The 27,530-nt window shown below is 37.7% G+C and overlaps 2 protein-coding genes across 3 annotated transcripts; one reads left to right on the top strand and one right to left on the bottom strand.

Annotated features, from left to right (window-relative positions):
• Positions 1 to 588: 588 nt before the first annotated feature.
• pold4 (DNA polymerase delta 4, accessory subunit) lies at positions 589 to 3,950 on the bottom strand. 2 transcript variants are annotated; one of them, XM_079811422.1, is made up of 6 exons: positions 3,809 to 3,950; positions 3,335 to 3,410; positions 2,833 to 2,934; positions 2,592 to 2,681; positions 864 to 975; positions 589 to 748 (listed from the first exon to the last, which is right to left on the bottom strand). In XM_079811422.1, exons 2-6 carry the CDS (start codon positions 3,390 to 3,392, stop codon positions 724 to 726), a joined length of 387 nt encoding a protein of 128 aa, XP_079667548.1. In that variant the 5' UTR covers positions 3,393 to 3,410; positions 3,809 to 3,950; the 3' UTR covers positions 589 to 723. The 2 variants fall into 2 exon arrangements, with proteins under 2 accessions (XP_079667548.1, XP_079667549.1); XM_079811423.1 differs by lacking the exon at positions 3,335 to 3,410 and having other exon boundaries at positions 3,809 to 3,943.
• Positions 3,941 to 27,530, top strand: ssrp1b (structure specific recognition protein 1b). Its single transcript, XM_079811421.1, has 18 exons — positions 3,941 to 4,048; positions 4,491 to 4,590; positions 4,682 to 4,867; positions 4,966 to 5,071; positions 10,286 to 10,479; positions 11,538 to 11,638; positions 11,740 to 11,869; positions 12,205 to 12,308; positions 12,674 to 12,802; positions 13,622 to 13,843; positions 18,071 to 18,143; positions 18,974 to 19,106; positions 20,081 to 20,126; positions 20,406 to 20,529; positions 22,266 to 22,433; positions 22,548 to 22,645; positions 22,777 to 22,951; positions 25,983 to 27,530. The coding sequence occupies exons 2-18, from the start codon at positions 4,537 to 4,539 to the stop codon at positions 26,046 to 26,048; spliced, it is 2,109 nt and encodes a 702-aa protein (XP_079667547.1). The 5' UTR covers positions 3,941 to 4,048; positions 4,491 to 4,536; the 3' UTR covers positions 26,049 to 27,530.

The raw sequence follows: 27,530 nt of genomic DNA, 5'->3' as shown, positions 1-27,530 counted from the left end.
AGACTCCCGCTGTAACTTTACCTGCTGGTGTTGTTGTTGTTGGACTTTATTGATGTCACATTTTGTAATATTTGCATTGTTTTGTTTGAATAAAATCGATTATTTTCCCATAGTTTTTTTGAGGAGACACTGCCTCCCTTGTCTCCTCAGAGGAAACGTCCCTGAATTCAAATAATGTAGTTTTTTAAGTTGTTAAATAGGAAATATTGCAGCTCACATCACAGTGAGATCTTCATCCATAAAAGATGCTCTCCAAGCATTACACAAACAAGTACATGTATGTATTATAATAAAGTATAAACAATGCATTTGCCCATTTTCAATTGAAAACTGATCGATAAAGGATGCATCCAACTAGTATAAGCTTCTGTAAATTGTATATGTATATGGATCCCCTTGCATACCTTTGAACTACACTGCACACCTGAATCCTTCTACAATGTTGTCAGATGATACATAATTTGTGAATATACTAATAAAATTGATTCAATGGAAAAAAATTGGATATAAGGATATGAGGGTCTGATAAGTTTATGGATATGTGCATTGTAAATCACGATTATTTAATAAATGCCTGAGAATCAACAATGATTTTACATAGAAAAATGTTTAATAAAATGTAGTGTGATAAACAGCAAAGCAAACATAGTAGAACATATCAAACACTATAAAAGTATTTTCTTCTTTTCTTCCCTTTCTGTCTTGTTTCTATCAGTTACCCTATCAGAGGGGATAGTCACGCCAGAGACTGAAACAGAGAAAAAAAGTGGGCGTTATAGTGCCTTTATGGCTTTGGTTTGTGTGGTTTCTATCTGCATGTGTAAAAGGAAGAGAGAGAATATGTGAGCACGTATTAGTAATACCTCTGTGTGTACTCTGGGTCAGTGTTCTCTTTCAGAACAATGTCTTTAATCTCCTGTGGGGGATTCAGCCCATGCAGTGCTGCCCTCTCCCATCTCTGCAGTCGACTGATCCCTAACACACACACACGCACATACACAGAGGGTCACACACACACACACACACACACACACACACACACACACACACACACACACACACACACACACACACACACACACACACACACACACACACACTTTATTTTACAGCATGTGCACTTTCAATGTACATACAGTGTATTTACCCAAGAAAGTACTAAGTAATAGGGTAAGATGGGGAAAGATGCCCCCCATGAGAACAATGTGAATTTACTTTTAAACTGTATTTAGATATAGGTTTAGTGTGCAGGATGAGGATGCATCAGCCAATGTGTTATTAAAGGAAATAAATAAAAAACATTTGCTAATTTATATAGCACAAAATGTAAAATATTAAAAGTGGGGGACTTAAAAGATGGCACCTGCTTGGGTAAGTTGCCCCCTGCCCGGATAAACTTTTACAGAATGTATAGATTACTTTTGATATAATTATTATTAGTAATTATATATCTTTAAAGTGTCATTTATGTAACAACTATTATATTTAAAATGTTTATTATAAAGTATTATTGAAAAAGCGATGACAGACAAAGCAGAATCCCAGTAAAAGAGATTCATCTTACAGGTAAAATTATGACTTATATATACAGGCATATGAATATTTACATATTTTAACTGATGTGTCATAATAGAAACATTGTGAAATCAAATTGAATGATTTCACTAAAAGCAAAGATGTACATCTAATTTATGGATTATATAAACTAATAACATTTAGAAATAAGGTAACACTTTATTTTACAGTGTCCCTGTTACACATTGTACATAGTAATATTAGTCAATTATGCATGGTTACATGCAACTAACCCTTAACCAATCCGTAACCCTAATTATATAGTAAGTTCATGTAGTTAATTTGTTATTAATTAGTGATTAATTATGTAATTACAATGTAACAAGGACACAAAAAAGTGTAACTAGAAATAATATCACTATAACACTAACAGCATGCAACTCTGGGCCTCCTGTGCCTCCTGTGCCAATTCTGCCAATTCAACTCTTACCCGAAGGGTGTAATTTTATCTTTTTACTACCAAATAAAACCTTGTACTTGTAAAAACTTGTACTCCACAAATCCAAAAACATTGATGCGTCCACAAATCCCTCATTAACAAATAGACACAAAAAACTTTAATATAAAACAATGTCATAGATCACTGTTTTCCAGAGAACCAAAATTAGATCAGTTAACCTCCAAAACTGTTTTGGCTGACGTAATCTCACAAATGTTGATATTCAGATTAAATTTTTTAAAAATTAAATAGCGCAGCCATTCATCAAAAGAGCTGAGATGAGATTTTGTGCCATCTAAAAAATTCCAGAAGCGGGGGTCATCTTGCCCTATAAGGTAACTACATGGGTTAAGATTAGGTTTAGCAGTAGGTTTAGGTTTAGGGCTTGTACCTAGTTATTACCCAGTTGTTGCTTTTTTTAAAGTAAACACACACGCTTGCGACAATGGAATGTGTGATATCTCAAAGTGATAGTTTTCAAAGTTCTATATTACATTGCTACAGAAGCCACATGAAAAATACAGACATAAACAGCATTATGCAAAGCGGCACAAAGATAATTAAACTGATGATGTACCTGTGCATGGTCCGAACCGCCAGTCTTGATCAAACTTCTTCAGTTCTTGTAGATCTTTTTCTCTTTCACTCAACTGTGGGGGCTCAGGCTCTGATCAGTAATAACATATTAGAAATGCTGTTACACAATCACTGGTGCATTTACATGCATAATTTGCACAGTTTAGAAACACAATGACATATTACAGATTTCTGCTTTCATTTAAATATGCACATACACACAGAGAAACAAACTGTCCTACCTGCTTTTGGCGGGGAAGGCGACTTGTTTCTTTTGCCCCCTCTTTTTGCTTTCTTTACAACCTTAAAGGTGTCGGTGATGAGGCCACGCTTAGGTGTCATATCTAAAATGAAATTGGTAACATTTTACTGTAAGGTCCATTTATTACATTGAGAAATACATTTGTTACAGTATATTAATCTTTGTTAACGTTAGTTAATTACAAAAACTGTTCATTGAACGTTCATGTTAGATCATCTTTTAATTTTTACATTCTGCAAAACAATCAAATTAGATGAGGCTATGATCCTCTTCTTGTACTGTAATGCTGACTCCAAGACAATTGATAGCACTTTAAAATTAATAATTATTTTTGGGAAGTTTCATATACATAGGCTAAAGCTAAAGTAATTTCTATTACACCCTCCTTTATGGTTTTTCTGTAAAGATCTTAAAATATTTTATGACTCATTAAAAACATCTCTCATGCTGAAAAAAGGGAGTTGTAGAATGTAATATTTTACCTTCTACAATGTAAGATCTGTTGTTTGTATCCCCCATGTTCTGTTTAATAAATGCCATTGTATGTTTTTGTGAAAGCTGAATGAAAAAATTAAAAAATAATCTTTTTTATTTTCATAATCAAGTCATACACTTCATTGGGGAGCACAGTGCTCATTGAGCAAGATAATTGAAATTAGTAAATGTATTTCAGCATGCTAATTCAATAAGTAGTCTTGTTTTGTAAACAACACTCGGGTTTTATTAATTTTATTAATAAGATCAGATGCTCTTGTCTCGACCATTAAACCAAAAACTAATGTATGTATTATAACAAAGTATAAACAATGCATTTTGTGTAGCATTTCCATTTTCAATTCAGAATGAATTGCATTAAAGGCGACGTTTATAAATGCATAGACCGAACAATGCTTCCATCTCGAGTATAAAGCTTCTTCAAAACTGTACGTGCATCCCCTTATATATTCACGGCATACCTGAATGCTCCTAGAATGTCTTCAGATGATAAACTATTTGCGAATGTTGACAGCAGTCTTCATCAAATCCTTTTAACTTTCGCTTTGTGGTTCTGTCGTTTACAAAACAGACTGACATTCGATAGGAAGGGCGGGGTCAGGCACAGAGCGTGATGGCGTCATGACGAACGTAATAAGCTCTGCGGCGCTCCGCACATCTACGCACACAGGACTCGGCCTTGATCCTCTCGCCGAATAACAGTAATACTGATTCAAATATCTCACATGTTTCATTTTCTGTGCAATAAAATTGTTCGAAATAAACTAGCACTGTTAGAAATTTACTGTAAATGTAAAATAGCTCGTTCGTCTCAAAACAGAAAAAAAACACTAGCCACTATTGGATGGCCGAATATGGTAGCGTTGCTAGCTCAAATTTTTTGTCTATTGTTAGAAAAACATTTACAGTGCATCTGCAAAATAATTAGATTCTCAAAGTTTTATTTTACAGCACAAAGCTAAATGTTTACATCCAAATCACCTGCAATAAAAGTGTGCCGCACAGTGTCATTTAGGAGCTTTCCTTTATTGATAACACTCTCGAAATGTTGGCTAATTCATAATGCCACATGCAGTGTACAAATAAAGAAGCTATATGAATACTGTATGATGTGTATTTATGATTTTACCCCTGCTGTCGCAGCTTTTGAACGTCACAGTTTCACTCTGTCTAAGCTGGAGTGGCTGACATGAGTGACACTCTGGAATTCAATGAAATTTATCAGGAGGTCAAGGGCACCTGGGTGAGTAGCGGCTGCAACAGTCTGGTGTCTAATCTGAGAAGTTCTTCTAGAAAACACTGAACAAAAACGACTGACTGACCTCTCTCTGTAGAATGATGGCCGTCTGCGCTTCAGTAAGCAGACAGTGGTGTTTAAAAACAGTAAGACTGGGAAGGTGGACAGCATTCCGGTCGCCGAGGTCACTCAGGCCCAGTGGAGGAGAGTCTGTCTGGGTCAGGGCATCAAACTGTGCACCAACACTGGCCACATCTACAAATATGATGGCTTCAAAGACACTGTGAGTCAGAGATACAAAATTCAATCAATCAAAATAGATACATTTGCTCCACCCTTTCGTTCCATGCTTTACATTTCCATCCATCTCTTTATGTACAGGACCATGAGAAGATCTCAGAGTACTTCAAAGCCAACTACAAAGTGGAGCTGATGGAGAAAGATATGTGTGTGAAGGGCTGGAATTGGGGCACTGCTAAATTTAATGGTCAGTGCACTCCTGATGCAACACTATTTCTGAGATATGTACTGTATAGCATCTTTTATGGACCTTAGTTCAACACTCTTAAAGGGTTACTTCAGCGATTTAGCATTAAGCTTTGTATCAGTAGAAACCCGCTAATATATTCAAATTTTGGTACTTTCCCCCCTCATATCCCCCTGAGACGAGAAAATTATGCATTTTATTTCTGGAAAAAATCCTCAGATGATGCAAATATCGTCATTTTGCGTCATTTGAGGATTTTTTTGGCCAGAGGCTAAAGACTACAGCCAGTAAAAGGAGCAAAGTGTTTCAACTTTTCAATTAATCCTTATGAAAGTTAAGCTTCCATATGCGATCTGAAAACGTGCCAGACAGGACATGCGCTGTGACTGACTGCCGTGCTTACCTCAGCTCTGCTCAGCTCTTCACTTGTGATCAAGCCTGTAGTGCTCCTCTCAGAAACTGAAGCCTCCGCGCCTCGATCGCCCCCCGGTGGTTGGTCCCAGTATAGCTCATAAACTCCACCCCTCCATGTATTAGAATGGACGCGAGACACGCTAAACAATTCAATTACACTTCAAATAATTGTTTCCTAAAGATGGTTTCTGTCATTTTAGGCAGTTTTTAGTTTTAGTGAGTTATTTGATACAATAAAAACGGGGGGTGTGACGTCATGATTGACAGCTGAGATTGACGGCTTCTCTGAGTGAAGTTGTCACTGAGGCACTAACAGACTTTTTTCTGGATTTTTGTGAGGAGATTGGAGCTTTAGCTTTAATTTCTACATTTCCATAACTGTTTATTTCACACCAACATAATGAATTGTTATGCATCTGTGAGAGTGTGGGCGGGCTTTTGATAATCGCGCCTCTACTTCCTGCTCTCTACTGCGCAGACTCGGTCCCAAGATGTCAGCTCCGTGTGCGGCCTCCGAAAGCTTCAACTCTGGTCAGTGGAAGTCAATGAAGTCGCGTCGTCCATATTTTTTTTTTTACGGTCTTTGCTCGTGATGAATGAAATCTGACTCCTGCTGCGTCTGTGCCGTGACTTTCATTCAGCTCACTCACACGTTATTAAAAAGACACGTTCAGTTTTTAATTGTAGTGTTTATTCTCTAACTGAACGAAATTATTGTATTACTATGAAAAACAAAACGACGGTGCAGGCGGTGTAATGGTGGGCAAGTTTTAATCAGTGGCCGTGACTTTGGGAGTGGCCTCGTTGGGCAGCGAAGCAAGTGCATTCTGGGAGTTGTTGTCTTTCATCCACATGAGACAAAAAATACATCAGTCTAGAAGGCACCAACTTCTAAAATAATTTCACATTTCTACTACATAAATGACCCAGTTTAACATGACACATTCATCTTCCCAGCACTGAAGTACCCCTTTAAAAATAATGGTTCCAAATAGGGGTAGTGATGCCATAGAAGAACCATTTTTGGTTCCCAAAATAACCTTTCAGTGAACAGTTCTTATAGGGTACATAACACAGACAGTTTCAGCAAGTCTCATGTTAATCTTGAGTACCTATAGAGTAGTATTGCATCCTTCATATCTCAGAAGAGTCGTTTGGTTTTATCATATTTATTAAAGACAGATACGCTGTACCGATTCTTTCCGAAAACAGCCAAGCTCGTGGAGGCGTGCAGTCGGTGGAGCTAAAGAGTAACGAGCACACACACACCAATGACACACACACACAATACATCATGGCATTAACTCTGGATAACTTTCAATTCACTATACGTTCATGTTGTTGACATTATATGCACTTACGCGCCAACAAAACACAGACATTAGATGCAGTTTCACTCACCGCCTGCGGTTTCGACTCGTGACAGGGAACAAACAAACACACTTGCAGAACTCTGTTGCTGCTCCGGAAAACAAACTGCATCCACTGTTTTCTTATCACTGGGTTATTTGGGAAGCTGAACTAGGTCACAATCAAAAACACACTTCTTTAGTGACATTGTTGATTTCGTGGTCTAAAAACTAAATGATAAGTGCTCATAAAAGGAGTTTCACTCTTTATGACGTCATACAGGGCCATGCTCGGGGGGAAAAAACTTTCATTAACCATAGATGCCAATAAGAAACCTTTATTTTTAAGAGTGAAGTTTCTATGGTCTGTCAGATAAATGGTACAGTATTAGAAGAAGGACCTTTGACACTGTTTAATAAATAATAGAAAGAATTAGTATAGTATATGATATAAAGGCAGATATTTGACATGTTTTAATTATCAACATAGGCCGATAAGTTTTCCTTAATGACTAAGTGTCGGAAGCAGGACTTTCATTAGTTTACTTTTTTTGTTTAACAGTTCTGTCTATTAGATTATTAGAACTATTAAAGAAAGTAAATGGTACATAAAACATAATGGTACATAAAAGTATTATAGTGTTAGTAATGTGTTATTACTAAAATAGGCAAAAACTATGATATGTTCTCATATTCCAACTTTACATACTTGATCCAAAATATGCTGTACAATATTCATCTATTCACTGTCATGTTCACTGTGTACTTTGTCAAATAAGTGCTACCTGAGAAAATATGATTACCAGTGCACAAAGACTTACCAAATGACTGTGGTTACAGTGTTTACTTCCTTATTTTTATTTTTTTTTTTACAATTTTACTTTATTTGTGAAAAATATAATAGGATTTCAGAATCATGCACTAGCTAAGTATAAATCTTTTTTTATTTTTTATTTGTTTTCATATTAATTCATTTCCAAAGTATTTATTTCTAATTTAGTAAATATTATGTAAAATAAATATAAATCTCATTACAGCAGTCGGTTTACATGTGTGGTTTACAGTCTTTAAATACAATTCTGTGATATAATTTACCAAAAAATCTACTCTATATTGGCAAAAGTTTTGGGTCACCCCTTCCAAATCATTGAATTCAGGTGTTCCAATCACTTCCATGGCCACAGGTGTATAAAATCAAACACCTGGGCATGCAGACGCTTCTACAAACATTTGTGAAAGAATGGGTCACTCTCAGGAGCTCAGTGAATTCAAGTGTGGTACTGTGATAGGTTGCCACCTTTGCAATAAGTCCATTCTTGAAATTTCCTCACTACTAAATATTCCACGACCAACTGTAAGTGATATTATAACAAAGTGGAAGCAATTGGGAAAAACAGCCACGAAGTGGTAGGCCACGTAAAATCTCAGAGGGGGGTCACACATGAGTCAATAGCTACAGACCTCCAAACTTTGTGTGGCCTTCAGATTAGCTCAAGACCAGTGCGTTGAGAGCTTCATGGAATGGGTTTCCATGGCCGAGCAGCTGCATCCAAGCCTTACCTCACCAAGTGCAATGCAAAGCGTCGGATGCAGTGGTGTAAAGCACACCGCCACTGGACTCTAAGAGCAGTGGAGACGTGTTCTCTGGAGTGACCAATCACACTTCTCTGTCTGGCAATCCGATGTACGAGTCTGGGTTTGGTGGTTGCCAGGAGAACGGTACTTGCCTGACTGCATTGTGCCAAGTGTAAAGTTTGGTGGAGGGGGGATTATGGTGTTGTTTTTCAAGCAGGCCCGTCGCAAGGGGGGTGCGAGGCCCTGTGCGAACGTGATGTGTGCGGCCCGGGGGTATATTAATGGGGGTCAACTGTTGCTATAGTGACGAAAAATTGTATTTTGAATAATTGTTTATGTGGATATTTAAGAAAAAAAATTGTATATTCAGTTTAACAGCATTAGGTTCAAGAAGCTAAACTGTGTAACTGAACTGGGCACATTTTGACGCTAAAATTATTTTCTAAATTATGAATGGGTCAAACGCGTTTGCAAAACGGCTTGAATCCACTTGAATGAGTTTGGACTGCTCTCTCACTGAATCATCAGAAGCCATTTCTCAGTAAAATAAACTGACAGTATTGAGAGGACCAGCGCTGTTTTTCAGTATTTCCTCTGTGAACATGCGCTAAATGGATGTCTGACAAGTTTGTTACTTTTTGCAGTTTTCAATTTAAAAACATTTAAAACGTCTAGAGATAGAGTACGCTTTACTCGTTCTGCAGTGCCATTGCTCTCACTGATGCTCCGAAAGGTGAGTAATAGTTAGGCTACGCTTATGTAACTTTAATAGTGTTAAATAAAAAACCTTTTGTGCGTATTGTCAGATGAAATGAGGGGTCCGTGCTTTCTCCGCCCATGCAATAAATGCATATCCTTGAATGAGCGCGCATTTCTAGCGTATTTACTTGAACTTCTTAGGTAATATCTATGGTTTGACCCATTTCAGGAGCGGCCAAAATCAGAATTTGAATGGACTGTGATAAAGCTCTACAAGCCGGATGTGCGATGCCGCGCTGACTGACATGTATGCGCATGAATCACTGTCACACGCACAGAGAAATAGGCTATTGAAAGTAACTGCATAATACATTTTTAACAAGCAGAATAATAAAGTAAAATAATCACGATACACATTTTGTTTTTAAACTATTAACTATTTTGAAGGACAATGAACTAACTATTGGCTTTATATCATCAAGTCATTACTTTTCTTTTACGCGAGGCCCTGTGCGGTCGCACGCTTGGCACAGCCCTTACGACGGTACTGTTTTCAAGTGTTGGGCTTGGCCCCTTAGTTCCAGTGAAAGGAACTGTTAATGCTTCAGCATGCCAAGACATTTTGGAAAATGTCATGCTCCCATCTTTGTGGGAACAGTTTGGGGATGGCCTCTTCCTGTTCCAACATGACTGCGCACCAGTGCACAAAGCAATGTCCATAAAGACATGGATGAGCGAGTTTGGTGTGGAGGAACTTGACTGGCCTGCACAGAGTCCTGACCTCAACCCAATAGAACACCTTTGGGATGAATTATAGTGGAGACTGTGAGTCAGGCCTTCTCGTCCAACATCAGGGCCTGACCTCACAAATGCGCTCCTTGTAGAAAGCCTTCCCAGAAGAGTTGAATCTGTTATAGCTGCAAATGGTGGGCCAACTCCATATTAAACCCTATGGATTAAGATTTGGATCTCATTAAAGTAAAGGCAGGCATCCCAAAAGTTTTGACAAAATAGTGTATATCAGTTGACCCACAAAATAATACAAAATAATGGAAAACTTTTAATGATTTAACTAATTGCATGTTCCAGCTTTGCATTTTTAATACACTTAGCTTGGAAATACTTTTTCACTGCCATATCTAGGTGTTAAGCTTTTTGCACTTCTGTGGCTTTTCAGGGCCATTGCTTTCATTTGAGGTGAATGACAGTCCTGCATTTGAGATTCCACTCTCCAGTGTATCCCAGTGTGCAACAGGAAAGAATGAGGTCACTGTGGAGTTTCATCAGAATGATGACACAGAGGTATCCCTCATGGAGGTGCGCTTCTATGTCCCACCCTCCACAGGAGACGAGGGTTCAGACCCTGTGGAGGTAAGTGTGTGTGTGAGTGTGTGTGTGTGTGTGTGTGTGTGTGTGTGTGTGTGTGTGTGTGTGTGTGTGTGTGTGTGTGTGTGTGTGCGTGCGTGCGTGCGTGCGTGTGTTTTTATATCCTGGTGGGAACTTTAACCTGAATGCACACTGACTCATGGGGACTCGTGTCACTGTGGGGACCTAAATTGAGGTCTCCATGAGGAAACAAGCTTATAAATCATACAGAATGAGTTTTTTTTTATAATGTAAAAATGCTGAATATTTTGTGTGATGGGTAGGTTTATGGTTTGGGTTAATGTAAGGGGATAGAAGATACAGTTTGTACAGTATAAAAACCATTACGTCTATGGAGGGTCCCCATAAAGATAGTAAATCTTGTATAATAAAAAGATGTGTGTGTCTACCCCTACCTAAAACTGACCAGGAGATGGCGTAGTTTACCAAGCAACAATCATAACATGCTCCTAAAGAAAGGGTTTCAATCTTTTAGATGCCACGACAGACCCCCAAATATATGATCATCCACATGCAAGGTGATATTTACCTTACCTAAGTTGTGACCATAATGATTCGAAAAATCGTATTCATATTACGGTACTGTTAGATATATTATTTTTAATTATACTTTATAAATAATGTATTATAGATGTATTATTTAGAATAGTACTTGAAGCAAGTGCGGCAGGAGCTGCAGCTCCCGCATCGGCTTGTTCAGCCACAGCCGGCGCTGCTGCCCCACAATTAAATAAATACTCAGGTGCGGACTCCATTGTCTCTAGAGACAGAAGGGTGCCAGAGAGATTTATTTAAATATTATTTATTTTAATCATTTTATTATTTTTGTTTTTGTTTGATTTGTTTCTGTTATTATGCATTTATTTTTACATGGGTTTTTCTATCAACTTTTCCACAGACCCTCTATCACTTCCTTGCAACCCCCTGGGGGTCCCCAGACCCCAGTCTAAAAACCCCTGCCCTAAAGTATAACATTTACATCCTTAAAGCACTCTTAAACGGAAATATAAAAAAGTTCAAAGTACTCCTCTCTGCTGTTTTAGGCATTTGCTCAGAATGTTCTGTCCAAGGCAGATGTCATCCAGGCTACTGGAGATGCTGTGTGTATCTTCAGAGAGTTGCAGTGCCTTACACCTAGGGGCAGGTACATACACCCACACACACAGATATTTATCTCACAATCTTTCTGTTTTCACTTTAAAATAAAAAAAGTGTGAAGTAGCAGCACTTTTTTTTCCTCTCTAGGTACGATATCCGTATTTATCCGACATTCCTCCATCTGCATGGTAAGACGTTTGACTACAAGATACCATACACCACAGTGCTCCGCCTTTTCCTGTTGCCTCATAAAGACCAGCGGCAGATGTTCTTTGTGGTGAGTGGAGCATCATAGTCTGTAAAATAGTATTTGATTCATCTTTAGGGCTAGTATTAGAGGGCTTTGTCTATTCAATTGATCTATTTTCCACAACGGGCAGTTGTGGCCTACTGGTTAGAGAGACGGACTTGTAAGGTTTGAGTCTTGGTACTGGCAGGAAATGTTGTGTTTAATACTCACTGCTTTGTGTGTGCACTTGGATGGGTGAAAGGCAGAGCACAAATTCAGAGTATGGGACACCATACTTGGCTTCACGTTACTTTCACTATTTTTGTTGCGTGTCTGATTGATTACGTTATTTGTTAATAGTTGCAACCTCCCTTCTGTTTCAGATCAGTCTGGACCCGCCCATTAAACAGGGGCAAACCCGCTACCATTTTCTCATTCTTCTATTCTCCAAGGAAGAGGACATCAGCCTCACTCTCAACATGAATGAGTGAGTGAGAGCAAGAGAGACAGAGAATGAGTGAAGGATGAAACCGGTGAAGGATGTGATTGGGGTCAGAAATAAACTGTTTTACATTTTCTGCCAAGACTAAAAGATACCAAAGAGAAATGAATGTTTAGCTTTATTCTGTGAAGTGTTTTGTCAGAAAAAAATGAATCTTCCTGAACTTTCAATTTTAACAAGGTCAATGACACTATTTCATTTAGTAGATGCTTTATCCCAGGCAACTTACAGTGCTCTTATTACAGGGACTTTAACCTCGGAGCAATTGTTCATGAAAACTCTGAAATGAACATTCTGCTGTCGTTTGCTGATCCACTCACAGTATAATTTCTCTCTGTTATGTACTGCAGGGATGAGGTGGAGAGACGTTTTGACGGGAAACTTAATAAAAATATGTCTGGCTCTCTCTATGAGATGGTCAGCAGAGTCATGAAGGCCCTGGTCAACAGGAAGATCACAGTGCCTGGAAATTTCCAAGGGTAAAACACATATACAAAATATATAAGTAATACACTAAAAATACGACAATAAACGATGGTAAGAGAAAATAATATATTTTATTTAAAAAAAAACATGTAATTAACATTATTTTATAGATAAATCAGTTATCATAATTTATGTTGACAATTTTATTTTATCTAACAAAACAATGTATAGCTTCTTTTACAAATTGAGTTACAATATTATGTTTTTAAACATTAAAGAATATAGAAAATGCTTAAATATAATGAAATATACACCAAAAAGGCCATCCTTAGTGCCTGAAATATTGCCATTGAACCACATCTTCCTGATTTATTATTATTTTTTTTATTTTTTTACAGTAATTTGATCAAAATACAGTAAAAACAGCAATATTGTGAAATATTTCAATTTAAAAAACATCCAATTTCTATTTTAATATATTTTAAAACTTAATTTATTCCTGTGACGCAAATCTGAAATTTTTTGGCAGCCATTACGCCAATGTTCAGTGTCAAATGATCCTTCAGAAATCATTCTAACATGCTGATGAATAGAAAGTTATATTTAAAAACTATTTAAATTGAAATCTTTTGTAACATGATAAATCTTTACTGTCACTTTTGGTCAATTTAATGCGTCCTTGCTGCATAAAAGTATGAATTTCTTTCAAAATAAATCTTACTGACCCCAAGGTTTTGAACATTAGTGTATATTCTGACATTATGTAGTACAACATAATATAAATATAAATTTTGTGAAGTCTGTATTTTTGTGGGAAAAAGATAAACCCTGCTCACTTCCAGTGTCATTATGTCTCCCTTTCTTCTCTGTAGTCACTCAGGAGCTCAATGTATAACATGTTCATATAAGGCCACTTCAGGGCTGTTGTATCCTTTGGAAAGAGGTTTTATCTATGTGCACAAGCCCCCCGTGCACCTGCGCTTTGAAGAGATCGCCTGCGTGAACTTCGCCCGTGGTACCACAACCACCCGCTCCTTCGATTTCGAGATTGAGACCAAGCAGGGCAATCAGTACACCTTCAGCAGCATCGAGAGGTACCCATAAGACCAATGTTATTCTTGTCCAATTGCCTTGAACATAGCTTTGTGGGAACTAGAACATACCAGTAATGAAAAGACCAGTGTCCAATATCCTCTTTAAGGCACTTCCTGCCATTATGTCCTTGAGCACTTAACCTCAATCTGCCTAGAAAGTCTCTGCCTCTTTGTGGTGATTTTAAATGAGTAACTCTCTTTTAGTGACCTGACCCCTTCTACATTAGATGTTAAGGAGAAAAAAACAAAGCTACTTTAATGCACATTACAGTATTTTCATTTGGAGGCATATTATGACAATCAATACACCAAGGCATCAGTTGATCACATCACATGTGTGTGGTTGAAACAACAGTTGCTGCAAAACAGTTCATCCTCATGTCGTTCAAAACCTGTTTGACTGTCTGTTTTTGTCCATGCATTGAAAGTCAGTGGGGTCCAAAACACTTATCTTCTTCCAATTTTCACAGAAGAAAGAAAGTCATACAGGTTTGGATTGACATAAGAGTGAGTAAATTATGACAGAGATGTCATTTTTTGAGTGAACTATCCCTTTAACATATTCTTTCACAATTCTGGTACGTTCTTTTTGTATATAACGCTATAACGGTAATGACACTGAAGAACGATAAAAACACTACACACAACAAACATACTGCACTTCAAATCTAATACGCAATGAGATAATATAGAAAAACTTTTTCACGAAAAAAAGTTCCCTATATAACATACTAAAGATACTTTTTCAACACTGAACTGACTTCAGCTGAACAACAGCCAAGATGCATTTCCAGTTCTGTTATCACTGTAAAGCTGCTTTGAAACAATCTGTATTGTATAAAGGATAACACTTTAGTTTAGGGTCCAGTTGTCACTATTAACTAGTTGCTTATTAGCATGCATATTACTATGATATTGGCTGTTTATTAGCACATATTAATGCCTTATAGACCTTTCACACAACTTCCGTATTTGTGACCGGAAATACGCAATCGTTGTGGTAATCTTCTTCCTCCCCGGTCAGGGCAACAGGTAAACAAATGGCGCAAGCAACGAGCAAGAGTTATTGTACCTTACGGGGTTGTTCTTGTTTTTCCCAAAAGCAGCCATATCTGTCATTTATATATATATTTCCCCACAGAGGTGAGTCATATGCCGCTTTGCGCTGAAAGGGATGTAGGACACAAGCAGGAAAGTTTGGTCCTTCATCCCGCCAGATAACGTTAGCCTGAATCCATTTCCGTCGAACTTCACCATGTGTGTGTGTGTGTAATGTATACTCTAACATGGTCAAATTAAGTAAATTCACTTTTGCAAAATGCCTCCATACATATTGTGAATATATTTTGTTTTAAATTATATAACCGTGATGTTAATCAACATTATTTTTTATTATATTTAGTTTCATGTCTATTCATTTTTATCATTTATTCATATTCAGTGCTATGCCTCCTCTAAAAAAAATTGTAAACATATATTATTATTATTATTATAGATTGTCTTTTAAAATACAAATATCTATAATTTTATAAAAAGTATTATATTGTATGTAAAAAAAATAGGTTTGTGCACACTGCGTGATGTTTAAAGGGTTAGTTCACCCAAAAATGAAAATAATGTTATTTATTACTCACCCGTGAGACCTCTGTTAATCTTCGGGACACAAATTAAGATATTTTTGTTGAAATCCGAAGGCTCAGTGAGACCTGCATAGCCAGCAATGACATTTCCTCTCTCAAGATCCATTAATGTACTAAAAACATTTAAATCAGTTCATGTGAGTACAGTGGTTCAATATTAATATAATAAAGTGACGATAATATTTTTGGTGCGCCAAAAAAACTAAAATAACGACTTGCATAGTGATGGCCGATTTCAAAACACTGCTTCATGAAGCTTCGGAGCGTATCGAATCTGTGTGTTGAATTATGATTCGGATCGCGTGTCAAACTGCTGAAATCACATGACTTTGGAGCTCTGAACCGCTGATTTGATACACTGATTCAGGCCAAGGAAGACATGTCATGTAACGCTGATTCTTCATAGCTACGTAATCTGAGACTTATGTAAATAGTCCTAATTGTTCATTTCCATCAAATGTAATATTTGGCAAATCTGTTAGCGAAGTTGTGTAGACTCTCTGATCCATTTTCTCTTGCCCGGGTATGTTTTTCTGATGTGTTGACCCTTGACAGGAAATACGATTACGTATTTCCGGTTATTGTGTGAAAGGTCTATTCTGCATTAGCATATTTTACATTCCTAATCCTACCCAATACTTACTGTACTAACAATTAATAAGCAGTAATTAGGGGTTTGTTGAGGCAAAAGTCATAGTTAATAGTCAGTTAATAATGAAAATTGGACCCTAATCTAAAGTGTGACCGTATAAAGCTCTATATAAAGGTGATTTGACATGACTTTTCAATTAAAATATCCTGTACCGGCCCGTTTACATCAACGTCAATAACTAACTGTAACTTTAAAGTTTTAATTTTCACTTTTATTTTATATGAATACGGAAGTCCACGCCACGGCTATAATGATAATGACACAGAAGAATGATTATTTCCAGCTGATGAATGATAAAAACATTCTTAGCCAGTCAGAATCCTCCCAACTTTAAAGAGATTGAGCATTTAAAGGTGCAGTAAACAATTTCTGAGGAACTGTTGATATTTGAAATCGACACTCAAAAAACCACTTCCCTCCCCTCATTGCTCCACCCCCAAAATAACAAACACACTATGCAACACATGCGATGACTTACAGCTGGCGCATCAGATTGTTCCGTTACTATAGTTAATAGGGATGTCAATTTACACAAATTTCCATGATCGATCGTTGTTTAAATTAACAATCAATTAATCGATTAATCGGTATCCTTAACAATGCAGTATGCGCCTACAGCAGTGGCTTATAGCCGACCGCATGACAGGGTGTGCAAACGCTGCTCAAGACACCATTCCTCACCAAATCAATGAGAATGGTTTTTAGTCTAAATAAAGGGCTATAGGATTGTAAAATGAATCGATGTGATTGAAATTTTTAATTTAATTACTTATTTAATAATCAAATATGTCACCAACTCCACCTCAGATGCATGCTCTTCAGAATGTGTGGGCGCGCTTTTCCTGAAACAACGTGCTGAAAACGCCAACTAGACCCAGTAAATTCACAACGATGTATTACAATATTGTTCTCTTCATAATGATGTGTAACATGACAGTACCAATCATAGTCATTATAAGTTGTGCATTGCTGTTGGAGCTGCATGCGCTGATCACTGCACGCTTCACTGCTGCATTAATTCCTAACCAGATGCATCCTATATGAGATTAAAAAATCAGCTATAGAAAGGCCCACGGAAAATAAACACAATATTACAACTTACATTTGCACAAAGCAAAAGGCTGTGAATGCACATGCAAACTTGTAGTCAAGATGAAGGTATAACTCTAGCTGTAAAATGGTCCAAAACAGAGCTCCGGCGCGCTCGCATCATAGCGCCTCATCCGCTTGGCACTCTGCGATGATGTAATTTTTGCCTCGCGCAGACCCTTTTTACAGTCTATTTTGCGGACGCGTCGAGTATAAACAAGGCTTTATTCCTCGTGTCTGATTTACATATTTCACGTTGAGCAGCACGCACGCGCATGACCCTGATTAATCGATGATCGATAGGTTTTATCAATTAAATGTTTTATCGACAATTAATCGATCATCGATTAATCATTAACATCCCTAATAGCAAATATTACAACAACAGCATATCTTGGTTTCTTATATCAAAACCAAGAAGAGCAGAAACAAAGTGACCACGGTGTCCATTTTCAGGCCTTCCCGCTCTCTATGTAACTCCACTGTGCTGGAAAGCTACTGCTAATGCTGATTGGCTGCAAGAGTGGTGCTCAGTCTGATTGGTCCGATCCACTTCTTTCTCCAGTTTACTCAGCCAGGACTATGTACAAACACAATTTTTTTCAGTACACACTGAGAGCAGACATTTAGCAAATATTCACAAAATTGTTTGTGTGGGTGTTGATTTCAATTTTCAACAGTGTTTCTCAAAAATTGCTTACTGCACATTTAAAGCGGCAGACGACATAACTGCAGTCCTCTTAGAAAAATAATGTTACCGTTCGCTGTTGTGGATGCTAATATAGTAATTGTTATAGTTATCATTCTTGGTGTGAACGGGTTATATATCTCTACCTTCTTCTTCAGGGAGGAATATGGGAAACTCTTTGACTTCGTCAATGCTAAGAAGTTAAGCATCAAGAACAGAGGCTTTAAAGAGGTACACCTACAGTCCTTTTTCTGTCCTATGAAGCAGCACATAATAATTATTTTCATCTGCATAGAAATGTCCATAGACCCCTCACACAGTGGACGGACACTTATTCTACTCTTTGTGTTTGTGCTGTATGTCTGTATTGTGTTCATGTAGAAAAAGGTTGGTGGTATTGCCCTGCGGTTTGGTCTGGTGTCGGTGCTCCAATAACTCGCTTGCATGGTGTTTGTTTGCGTGTCTCAATCACAACCCGTGTGTGAAAAGTGTTCTCTCTTATCTTTGAAGGCTTAAAGCAGATGTCTCATCCACCAAAAGGTGGCAAGGCTCACTGGTTATGATTTGACCAGGTGAACGCTGTGTTCAGATGACTCAGACTTTTATTATAAGACTGCAACAGTATTTCGTCTGAAATCTGTATATAATTTTGTGGTTACTTTACAAGAAAACATTTTGTGTTCTAGACAATTCTGTGTGCTATGAACACAGCGTTGCTCAAGGGCGTGCTTTTGAATAAATTAACACTGATTGCTTATATGAACGTGTGTGTGTGTGTGTGTGTGTGTGTGTGTGTGTGTGTGTGTGTGTGTGTGTGTGTGTGTGTGTGTGTGTGTGTGTGTGTGTGTGTGTGTGTGTGTGTGTGTGTGTGTGTGTGTGTGTGTGTGTGTGTGTGTGTGTGTGTGTGAGAGAGAGAGAGGCCGGTGAGGAAGGGAACATGAATTGGTTTGAAATCTTTGCTTGGAGAGGGCTTTCCTGTGTCCGCTTTGTTACAAAGACAAATTTTGCAATGACATGATGTTAATTTTACATTGGTATAATTTTGATTTGTACTCTATCAGGGTATGAAAGGTAATGATAACATGTACAGTGACTCAGACGACGACCAGCATGATGCGTACCTGGAGCGTATGAAAGAAGAGGGCAAGATCCGTGAGGAGGCCAATGACAGTGATGACTCAGAGGGCGAGAGTGGTGAGTAAGCTTTAGGACTTTTAACTTATGTTATTTAGGCTATTTATGCACGATACTGAAAAAAACTAACATTGCGATATTTCATTTTTTTGCGATATGAAAACAGTTTCACAAGATGATGAATATCTCTATTTGTAAAGAATTAATAATTCTATAATGATTGTGGTGATTTTGTAGGAGAGTGTATCTGCATGGAAAATAATTGCAAACTACAACCATAGATAAATACAATAGAACAAAGATACAGATAAAACAAGTAGTGCTTTATGTTTAGGTAAATCGAACTGTTTTCAGATACAGACATTGAATAATCAAATGTAAAATAACAATGTATAGCCTTCACTGTATAAATTAAATATAATTAATTACTACAATTTATATTTGTTAAAGCTACAAAAGGGATTTTCTCTTTCTCTTTTGTTGTTTGATTAACATTGGTGGTGACAAACAGCTGCGGATATATTAGGCTGCTGTCACTTTATGACAAAATCATAGATCCAATATAATGATACACCATTTTCTTTCTCAATTGTTTACAACACAAGTCTGTTCAAGCTCAAAAGAAGAGAAAGAATTTGCCACTCATGTGCTGTATGCGCGGCTCTGTGTGCACTTGATGTTTAAACTGACAGAACCCATTAAATTTTGCAATTAATCCACAAATCATATGCGTTCCGAACTGGAAGCGATCAACTACAATCCCTATATAGCTACACTTGACATCGCACATCCACATCGATGTGACTGTGGCAGATGCACATGTGATATATACTGCAGCCCTTATATTGCCATTGTATATTGTTATCATGAAATAAAATGACTCATATTGTGATAAGAATTTGTTTATATCACCCACACCTAGGTGCTACTATATTTGGGTGTCATAAATTAAAACTGGCTTGGCTGACCAGAATATTGTTTTGTGTGAGAAAAATCAACATTTGAATTGATTTCTTTTTCTTTCTTTTTTTCAGATGAATCATTTAATCCTGGAGAAGAAGATGACGATATTGCGGAGGAGTAAGAGGATTTGCATTGATCTGTTTGCAACAGCTTAAATTAGTGGTGCTTTCTAAGGAAAAAAATCGCTTTTACTATTGTTCATACTTGAACAAACCATAACCATAAGTATTAACAAACACAAAAAAAAAAACACATATAAAACCACCCAGAACATTCTATCAATGACATTTGATACTAAAAATCACTCATAACACCCTAGTGTTGAAGCGGCAATCAAACCTACACGTTCTTCCAAAAATCTGATAACTAATAAAGTCATATTTGTGTGTGTGCCAGGTACGACAGTAAGGCTTCTGCCAGTGAAAGCAGCGCTGATGGCGGGGACAGTGATGAAGACCGGAAGAAGAAACCGGCCAAGAAAGCTAAAATTGTAAAAGAAAGAAAACCACGCAAGAAAGAGGTGAGAAATTATATAAATTGTGGGTGACCGTTAGGGTTTCTATAAACTACAACCCCAAATCAGAAAAAGTTGGGACAGTATGGAAAACGCAAAAAAAAAGAAAAAAAAAGAAATGATTTCTAAATTTACTTTGACTTGTATTTCATTGCAGACAATATGAACACAAAATATTTCATGTTTTGTCTGGTCAACTTCATGTCATTTGTAAATATGCATCCTTTCCTGTCATTTAGACCTGCAACACATTTTAAAAAAAGTTGGGACAGTAAAGCATTTACCACTTTGTAATGTTGCCATTCCTTTTCACAACACTTAAAAGACGTTTAGGGACTGAAGACACCAAGTGATGAAGTGTTTCAGGTGTAATTTTGTCCCATTCTTCCTGCAAACAAGTCTTAAGGTGGGCAACAGTATGGGGTCTTCGTTGTCGCATTTTGCGCTTCAAAATGCACCACACATTCTCTATTGGAGACAGGTCGGGACTGCAGGCAGGCCAGTCAAGTACCCGTACCCTCTTCCTCCGCAGCCAGGACTTTGTAATGTGTGCAGAATGTGGTTTTGCATTGTCTTGTTGAAATATGCATGGACGTCCCTGGAAAAGATGTCTTCTTGAAGGCAGCATATTATGCTCCAAAATCTCTTGTAAATATGTACTTTTCAGCATTAATGGTGCCTTCACAGAAGTGCAAGTTACCTTTGCCAAGGGCACTGACACAACCCCATACCATGAGAGACCCTGGCTTTTGGACTTGTTGCTGGTAACAGTCTGGATGATCCTTTTCTTCTTTGGTCCGGAGCACACGGCGTCCATTCCTCCCAAAAAATACCTGAAATACTGATTCATCTGACCACAGTACACGTTTCCACTGTGTGATGGTCCATCCCAGATGCCTCCGAGCCCAGAGAAGTCGACGGCGCTTCTGGACACTGTTAACATAGGGCTTCCTTTTGGCACAGTACAGTTTTAACTGGCATTTGTGGATGTAACTACGTATTGTGGTACTTGACAAAGGTTTGCCAAAGTAGTCCTGAGCCCATGTGGTGATATCGCTTATAGATGAATGACGATTCTTGATGCAGTGCCGCCTGAGGGAACGGAGATCACGGTTGTTCAGCTCAGGCTTGCGCCCTTGTCCTTTACGCACTGAAATTCCTCCAGATTCCTTGAATCTTTTAATTATGTTATGCACTGTTGAATGTGAAATATCCAAAACTCTTCCTATCTTTCTTTGAGGAACATTGTTTTTAAACATTTCAAAATAATTTCTCACGTATTTGTTGGCAAACTGGCGATCCTCGGCCCATCTTTGCTCCTAAAGGATTAGACCTTTCTTGGATGCTGCTTTTGTACCAAATCATAATTACAATCACCTGTTGACATCACCTGTTTCAAATCACATCATTATTTAACCATTTTACCTCATTACTAGCCCTAAATTGCTCCTGTCCCAACTTTTTTTGAAATGTGTTGCAGGTCTGAATGACAGGAAAGGATGCATATTTACAAATGACATGAAGTTGACCAGACAAAACATGAAATATTTTGTGTTCATATTGTCTGCAATGAAATACAAGTCAAAGTAAATTTAGAAATCACTTCTTTTTTTATTTATTTGCGTTTTCCATACTGTCCCAACTTTTTCTGATTTGGGGTTGTATTTACTTAGCATTTATTTTTTTAGTACAAGCAGAAGTACTTACAAATTCAGTGCTACTTTATGTGTTTTTGTGTGTAGAAAAAGGCAAAGGATAGCAATGCCCCTAAGAGACCAATGAGTGCCTACATGCTCTGGCTGAACTCTAGCAGAGACCGCATTAAATCAGAGAACCCAGGCATCTCTGTCACAGAGATCTCGAAAAAAGCTGGAGAAATGTGGAAACAAATTGGCAAAGACAAGAAAGAGGTGACGTACACTCGCACATGGACCTTCCACAATGTTAAAGCCTCAGATTGTTTTCTTTGTCTAACTGTCTTGGTACACTTTAAACTGATACCTGTGTCTTGATCTTTCCACCAGGAGTGGGAAGGAAAAGCAGAGGAAGCTAAGAAAGACTATGAGCGAGCGATGAGAGAGTACAAGGAGAGTGGTGGAGGATCCTCAGGCAGCTCAAAAAAGTAGTCAAAATATTCAAAATTGCCAAAAATGACAATTCTGTCATTTACTCACCATCACGTTGTTCCAAACTATGACGTCAACATTAATAATTGACAATGTCTCACTGTTTTCTCATATTTTATTTCTGAAGGGAGAGCAAAAAGAAAGGAGGGAAGAATGAAGAAAAAAAGAAAAGGAAGTCAGGTGGTGGGAGGGAAAAAGAGAAGGAGCGAGCAACAGGCAACGACAGCTTTAAGAGTCGAGAGTTCATATCCAGTGAAGAGAGCTCATCAGAGTCAGAAAAAGGCAAAGGACGGAAGCGCAAGGTAACACACTAACACACATTTCACAAAATTGTTTCTGCATTGGGAACAGTTTCACTCAGTAACGAATTCACAGCAACAGTGTTTTACATGAGCCACGTTTCCACCGAAATTATCCGGAACTGCGTTTCCATCACGGTCTAAAATACTGTTTTTTCAAAATTTACATTTTTAAAACAACATCAATATTATGTATATCACATACTGAGAAGCAAGGCTATCAAACAACATTAAAGTATTGCCCAAATGTCAAAGATTATGTTTTGTTGTTTGTTTTTTTGCACCTCCCCAACAGTCCTCTAGGATGTTCAAAATCTACAAACTAAAACGAATCTTACAAACAGACTTTTTACATTCATACTGTTGACTGTAAAATAAAGCATAATGCAAAATTCTGTCCAATTCTTAGGAACTAAACTAATGAATTCTTTCCAGATGTACCTCAAGAAGAATTAAAAAAAAAAAATAGAACAGTATTACTCGGATTAATTTAATTGTAAAACTTTGTAATAAGGTTCCATCAGTTTAAGGTTGATTCATGTAGTCACTAACATTAACTAACTGTAACGGAGTTAGGTCGTGTGGGAAGAAGGAGTTGGGAACCGGCGAACGTTTAACAACTTTTAATACAAATAAATTAAAACAAAATGAAAGTAAAAGCGGCAGCCCCTCACGGACGACTGCCGCGCACACACATAACAAAACGTAAACAAAACACAACTTAAAATCCAGGCCTGGTTCTCTCTCGTCCTTCACTCGTGTCGCTCGTCCTTATATGCCTCCGTGCTCCCTCATGAGAGGACTCGAAACCGGTGTGCCTTGCAGGTGATGCTCATTCTCAATCACACACACCGATCTCGCTCGCTCCTTCCATGTCTCTCGCTCGTCCACCTCCCCACACTAACAATGAGCAATACAACTTTAGTTAATAAAAATGCAACTGTTCATTATTAGTTCAGGTACCTTATTATTAGGGTTGGGTACCGAAACCTGTTACCTATATGGCACCGGTACCTATATAACCGGTATGTACCGGACCGAATCAGAACGCAGATTTCGGTGCCTCATTTCGGTGCCACTTAAATTCAAACGTGCTTTTGCGCTTTGGCTGGCACCGAGCCAGAGACTGACGTGGTCAGCGTTTGTCACATATCACAATTATTCAGTGTTTTTAACCACATAATGTTTATTTTAGGTTTCAGACATTGAAATGCTCACAAGTACCAGCAAAAAATACACACTGATGTCTATGGAAGCGGCAATAACAATCCTTTCAGACAGTTATAATTTGACTATGTGTTTTATTCATATCAGATACACATTATATAGTAATTATTTAGTTCAAGGATTAGTTCACTTTCAAATAAACTTTTGCTTATAATTTACTCACCCCCTTGTCATCCAATATATCCATGTCTTTCTGTCTTCAGTCGAAAAGAAATTAAGATTTTTGATGAAAAGATTTCAGGATATTTCTCCATAAAATGGAAGTCAATAGACCCCATACGGTTCAAGGTCCAAATGAGAGGTTCAGTACAGCTTCAAAAGGGCTTTAAACCACATCAAACGGTACCAGACGATCAATAAGGGTCTTATCTAGCGAAACGATCGGTCTTTTTTTTTAAAATAAATAAAGTTTAAGTTTTATAAGCACAAATGCTCGCCTTGATCTGTTCATTGATGCACGCTCGTGACGTCACGTAAAACGCAATTACGTTGAAAAGGTCACGCTAGACGCGAATAATGCGCTATGGCATTGTAATAATGTGTTATAATTTGAGTGATACTGGTAGCTTTCCGCGGGAAATAGGAGTTTCCGCCGTTCGTCTTTGTGTCATTACGTCACGTCTGTATGCATAAAGGAGTCCGGGCTAGTAGGCTTTATTGTGTGTGTGGATGCTGCAGGTGGCGAATCGTTTGTGGCCTCTTCTTACAGCAGCTGGAATGTGATTAAACTTGTCATTTTGATGGAGGCTTGTAATATAGAAAATTAAAAACGACAATCATCGTTGACAACTGGTGCGTTGATAGACAACCCACACATACACCTCAAAACATTAGATTCTTCTGCGCTGAGGAGCCGTGCCGATGCACAACCCACGTAAAGATAACTCCGCAAATAACTGCAATTTCAGGGTTCAAACAGAGATGGCGACAAAGAGGCAAAACTTACAGACTTAAATAAAGTAAAACAACGTAATCAAAAGGGTAGTCTCGCGTAGCCAGACCTTCAGACTGACGGCAGAAGGTCTGGACTCTTTTTTGCAGCTTTCATTGGTCAAGGACCGCCCAAGAGGACATTTGACTGACATTAACAGTTCGTTTTGTTCCGCATCATGTTTAGGGGCGTGAAAATTTAAAGTCGATGTCCCTGCAATAACAGACCAGCGTGCATCTATAAACTATTAATTCAAGAACGTTGATCAAGTTTACTGCAACAATGGAGCCGCGAACTTCACATACTTTTGATAATCCAGCGTTTAGTTGATCCTGGTAAGAGTTCATTGTCACAGTTGTATACACGACATTGTTCTTCTTTGACGAGGGAGTTGTTTCCAGGCAGACCGTAAAGAACGCAACACACACGTCTCGCTGATACCATGTAGAATTCAACCAATCAGGTGACGACTTTGAAACTCCTGAAGTGTTTACAGATAAGTGTGCCATATGCATCCGACGTTCAGCCAACGGTCCGTGGGCGTGACGTCTGAGGCTGAGACTATCCAAAGAGTAGCAACAGCAACTGGACAACTGAAAGGAGCACAGAGAGGAACTAAAATACATAGTGAAAATGACAACATAATGAACATGTATGATGATTAGATGAGTGTCCATGACAACTGATAACTGGTGGGAAATTAGGAACAAAGGAAACACAGCAAGCAGGTAACTGATGAATGTAAACTAAAAGTCCTTGAAAACGAAACTAAACACACAGATTGTGACAGCGTCCATAATTCCTGCCACTTTATTGAATCTATAATTTTATAGATTTTATTGTCCTTTTATAGATTTTCTGCTTCTTTTTATACAGGGGTCTGATGATGAAGAGGAAGTGGCCAGCACACCGCCAAGCTCTGAGGAGTCCGGCTCAGATTGAACAACACTGCCAGACAGGGGCGAGTGGAAGAAAACCCTTTCTTACACTAATTTCAGTGTACATGATCTGATGAAATCCTGATAGTACATGCATTCAAAAACACTTGTGTATATATACCTTCGGTATTGTTGACTTTAATGGAATAGCACTCCAAAAAATGACAATTCTGTCATTTACTGATCCTTATATAATTTCGAACCTGTATGACTTTTTCTTCCTGAATGAGGACTGGAGCTTTCAAAGATGCAAAGGCACCATAAAGGTATAATTAAGGTAGCCCATACAACCAGGACATTATATTCCAAGTCTTGCCAGAGCTATACACAAGTTTTGTGTGAGGAACATTTCCTAACATTCACTCTAAGTTTGGCTCATTCAGGAGAGAAGAAGTTATATTTGATTTATGAACAAATCATTCTTTTGAGCTGGATCTTTTCAATGAATCAGTTGATCCAGTTCACATGTTTCTTTCATGAATCAGAATCTGCATTTCATACAGGTTTGGAAAAACACAAGGGTAAACTATTCCTTTAAATTAGTGTGTATTCATTTTATGTTGTCCTGTACTTGTTCAGATCACTATGTTTATCTGTTTGTACAGAGATATGCTGCTTTCCAAACAGAAACTGCATCTTTGACACATCTATTGAGCTTGCTCTATATGTATTTGCATTGAATGACAGTAATGAAACACAAGAAAAATAACTTAAATGTAAAAATTTTTTTTTACATTTGTATTCACCTTAAAATCAAACATATTTGATTTTGATCCAAGCTCAACATTTATTTTATACAGTATTTTGAAATGTTGTTTAGCGCACACATTACTAATTGTACACGTTTGTCGATTCATTAAATAATCTACATTTTAAAAGCATTTTATTGTTTTTAAGATTGTTTTTTCTAATAATTAAAAAAAATAATCATATCAATATCATCATCATATCATAATCAATTTACATATCATTAAAACCCACAAACATTTTCTCATTCTCATGCACATGCTCATCATCCACTGTAATGTAAGCGGAAATACTGTGGTTTTTAAGATAATGTGGTTGTGGATCCAGTAAAAGGATTTAAGATTAGTAAAAGCCAACAAACCCAACAATTGACTGAGTGCTAATGGATGCGAAACTTTATGGAAAGTGTATCATCCTTTCACTTTTAGTTGTAAAGCTTATGAATTACAACGTGAATATCAACATCAGCATGTATATTTTGTGATGAAGGAAAAAGAAAACCACCAATTTAATAATGGTCGTCAACCCAAGGGCACCATCATTTTGTGGGCGCAAATTTTCCAAGCCAATTTCACTTGGGATACGGACCCCATTAATTCACTGCCTTTAAAAAAAATGAATAATCACATTTCTACAATTATGACATGTATCATATTTTCTGTTGTCTAGAATCAGAAGGCATTTCTTGGGTCTGTTGCATAAATTGCTTAGACTAGTAGCTATTAAAAGTTTTTCATTT

Source organism: Gobio gobio (genome assembly GCF_949357685.1).
Source record: "Gobio gobio genome assembly, chromosome: 3".
NCBI classification, from domain to species: domain Eukaryota; kingdom Metazoa; phylum Chordata; class Actinopteri; order Cypriniformes; family Gobionidae; genus Gobio; species Gobio gobio.
The sequence above is the reverse complement of the archived record's forward strand: the minus strand, read 5'-3'. Positions and strand labels throughout refer to the sequence as shown.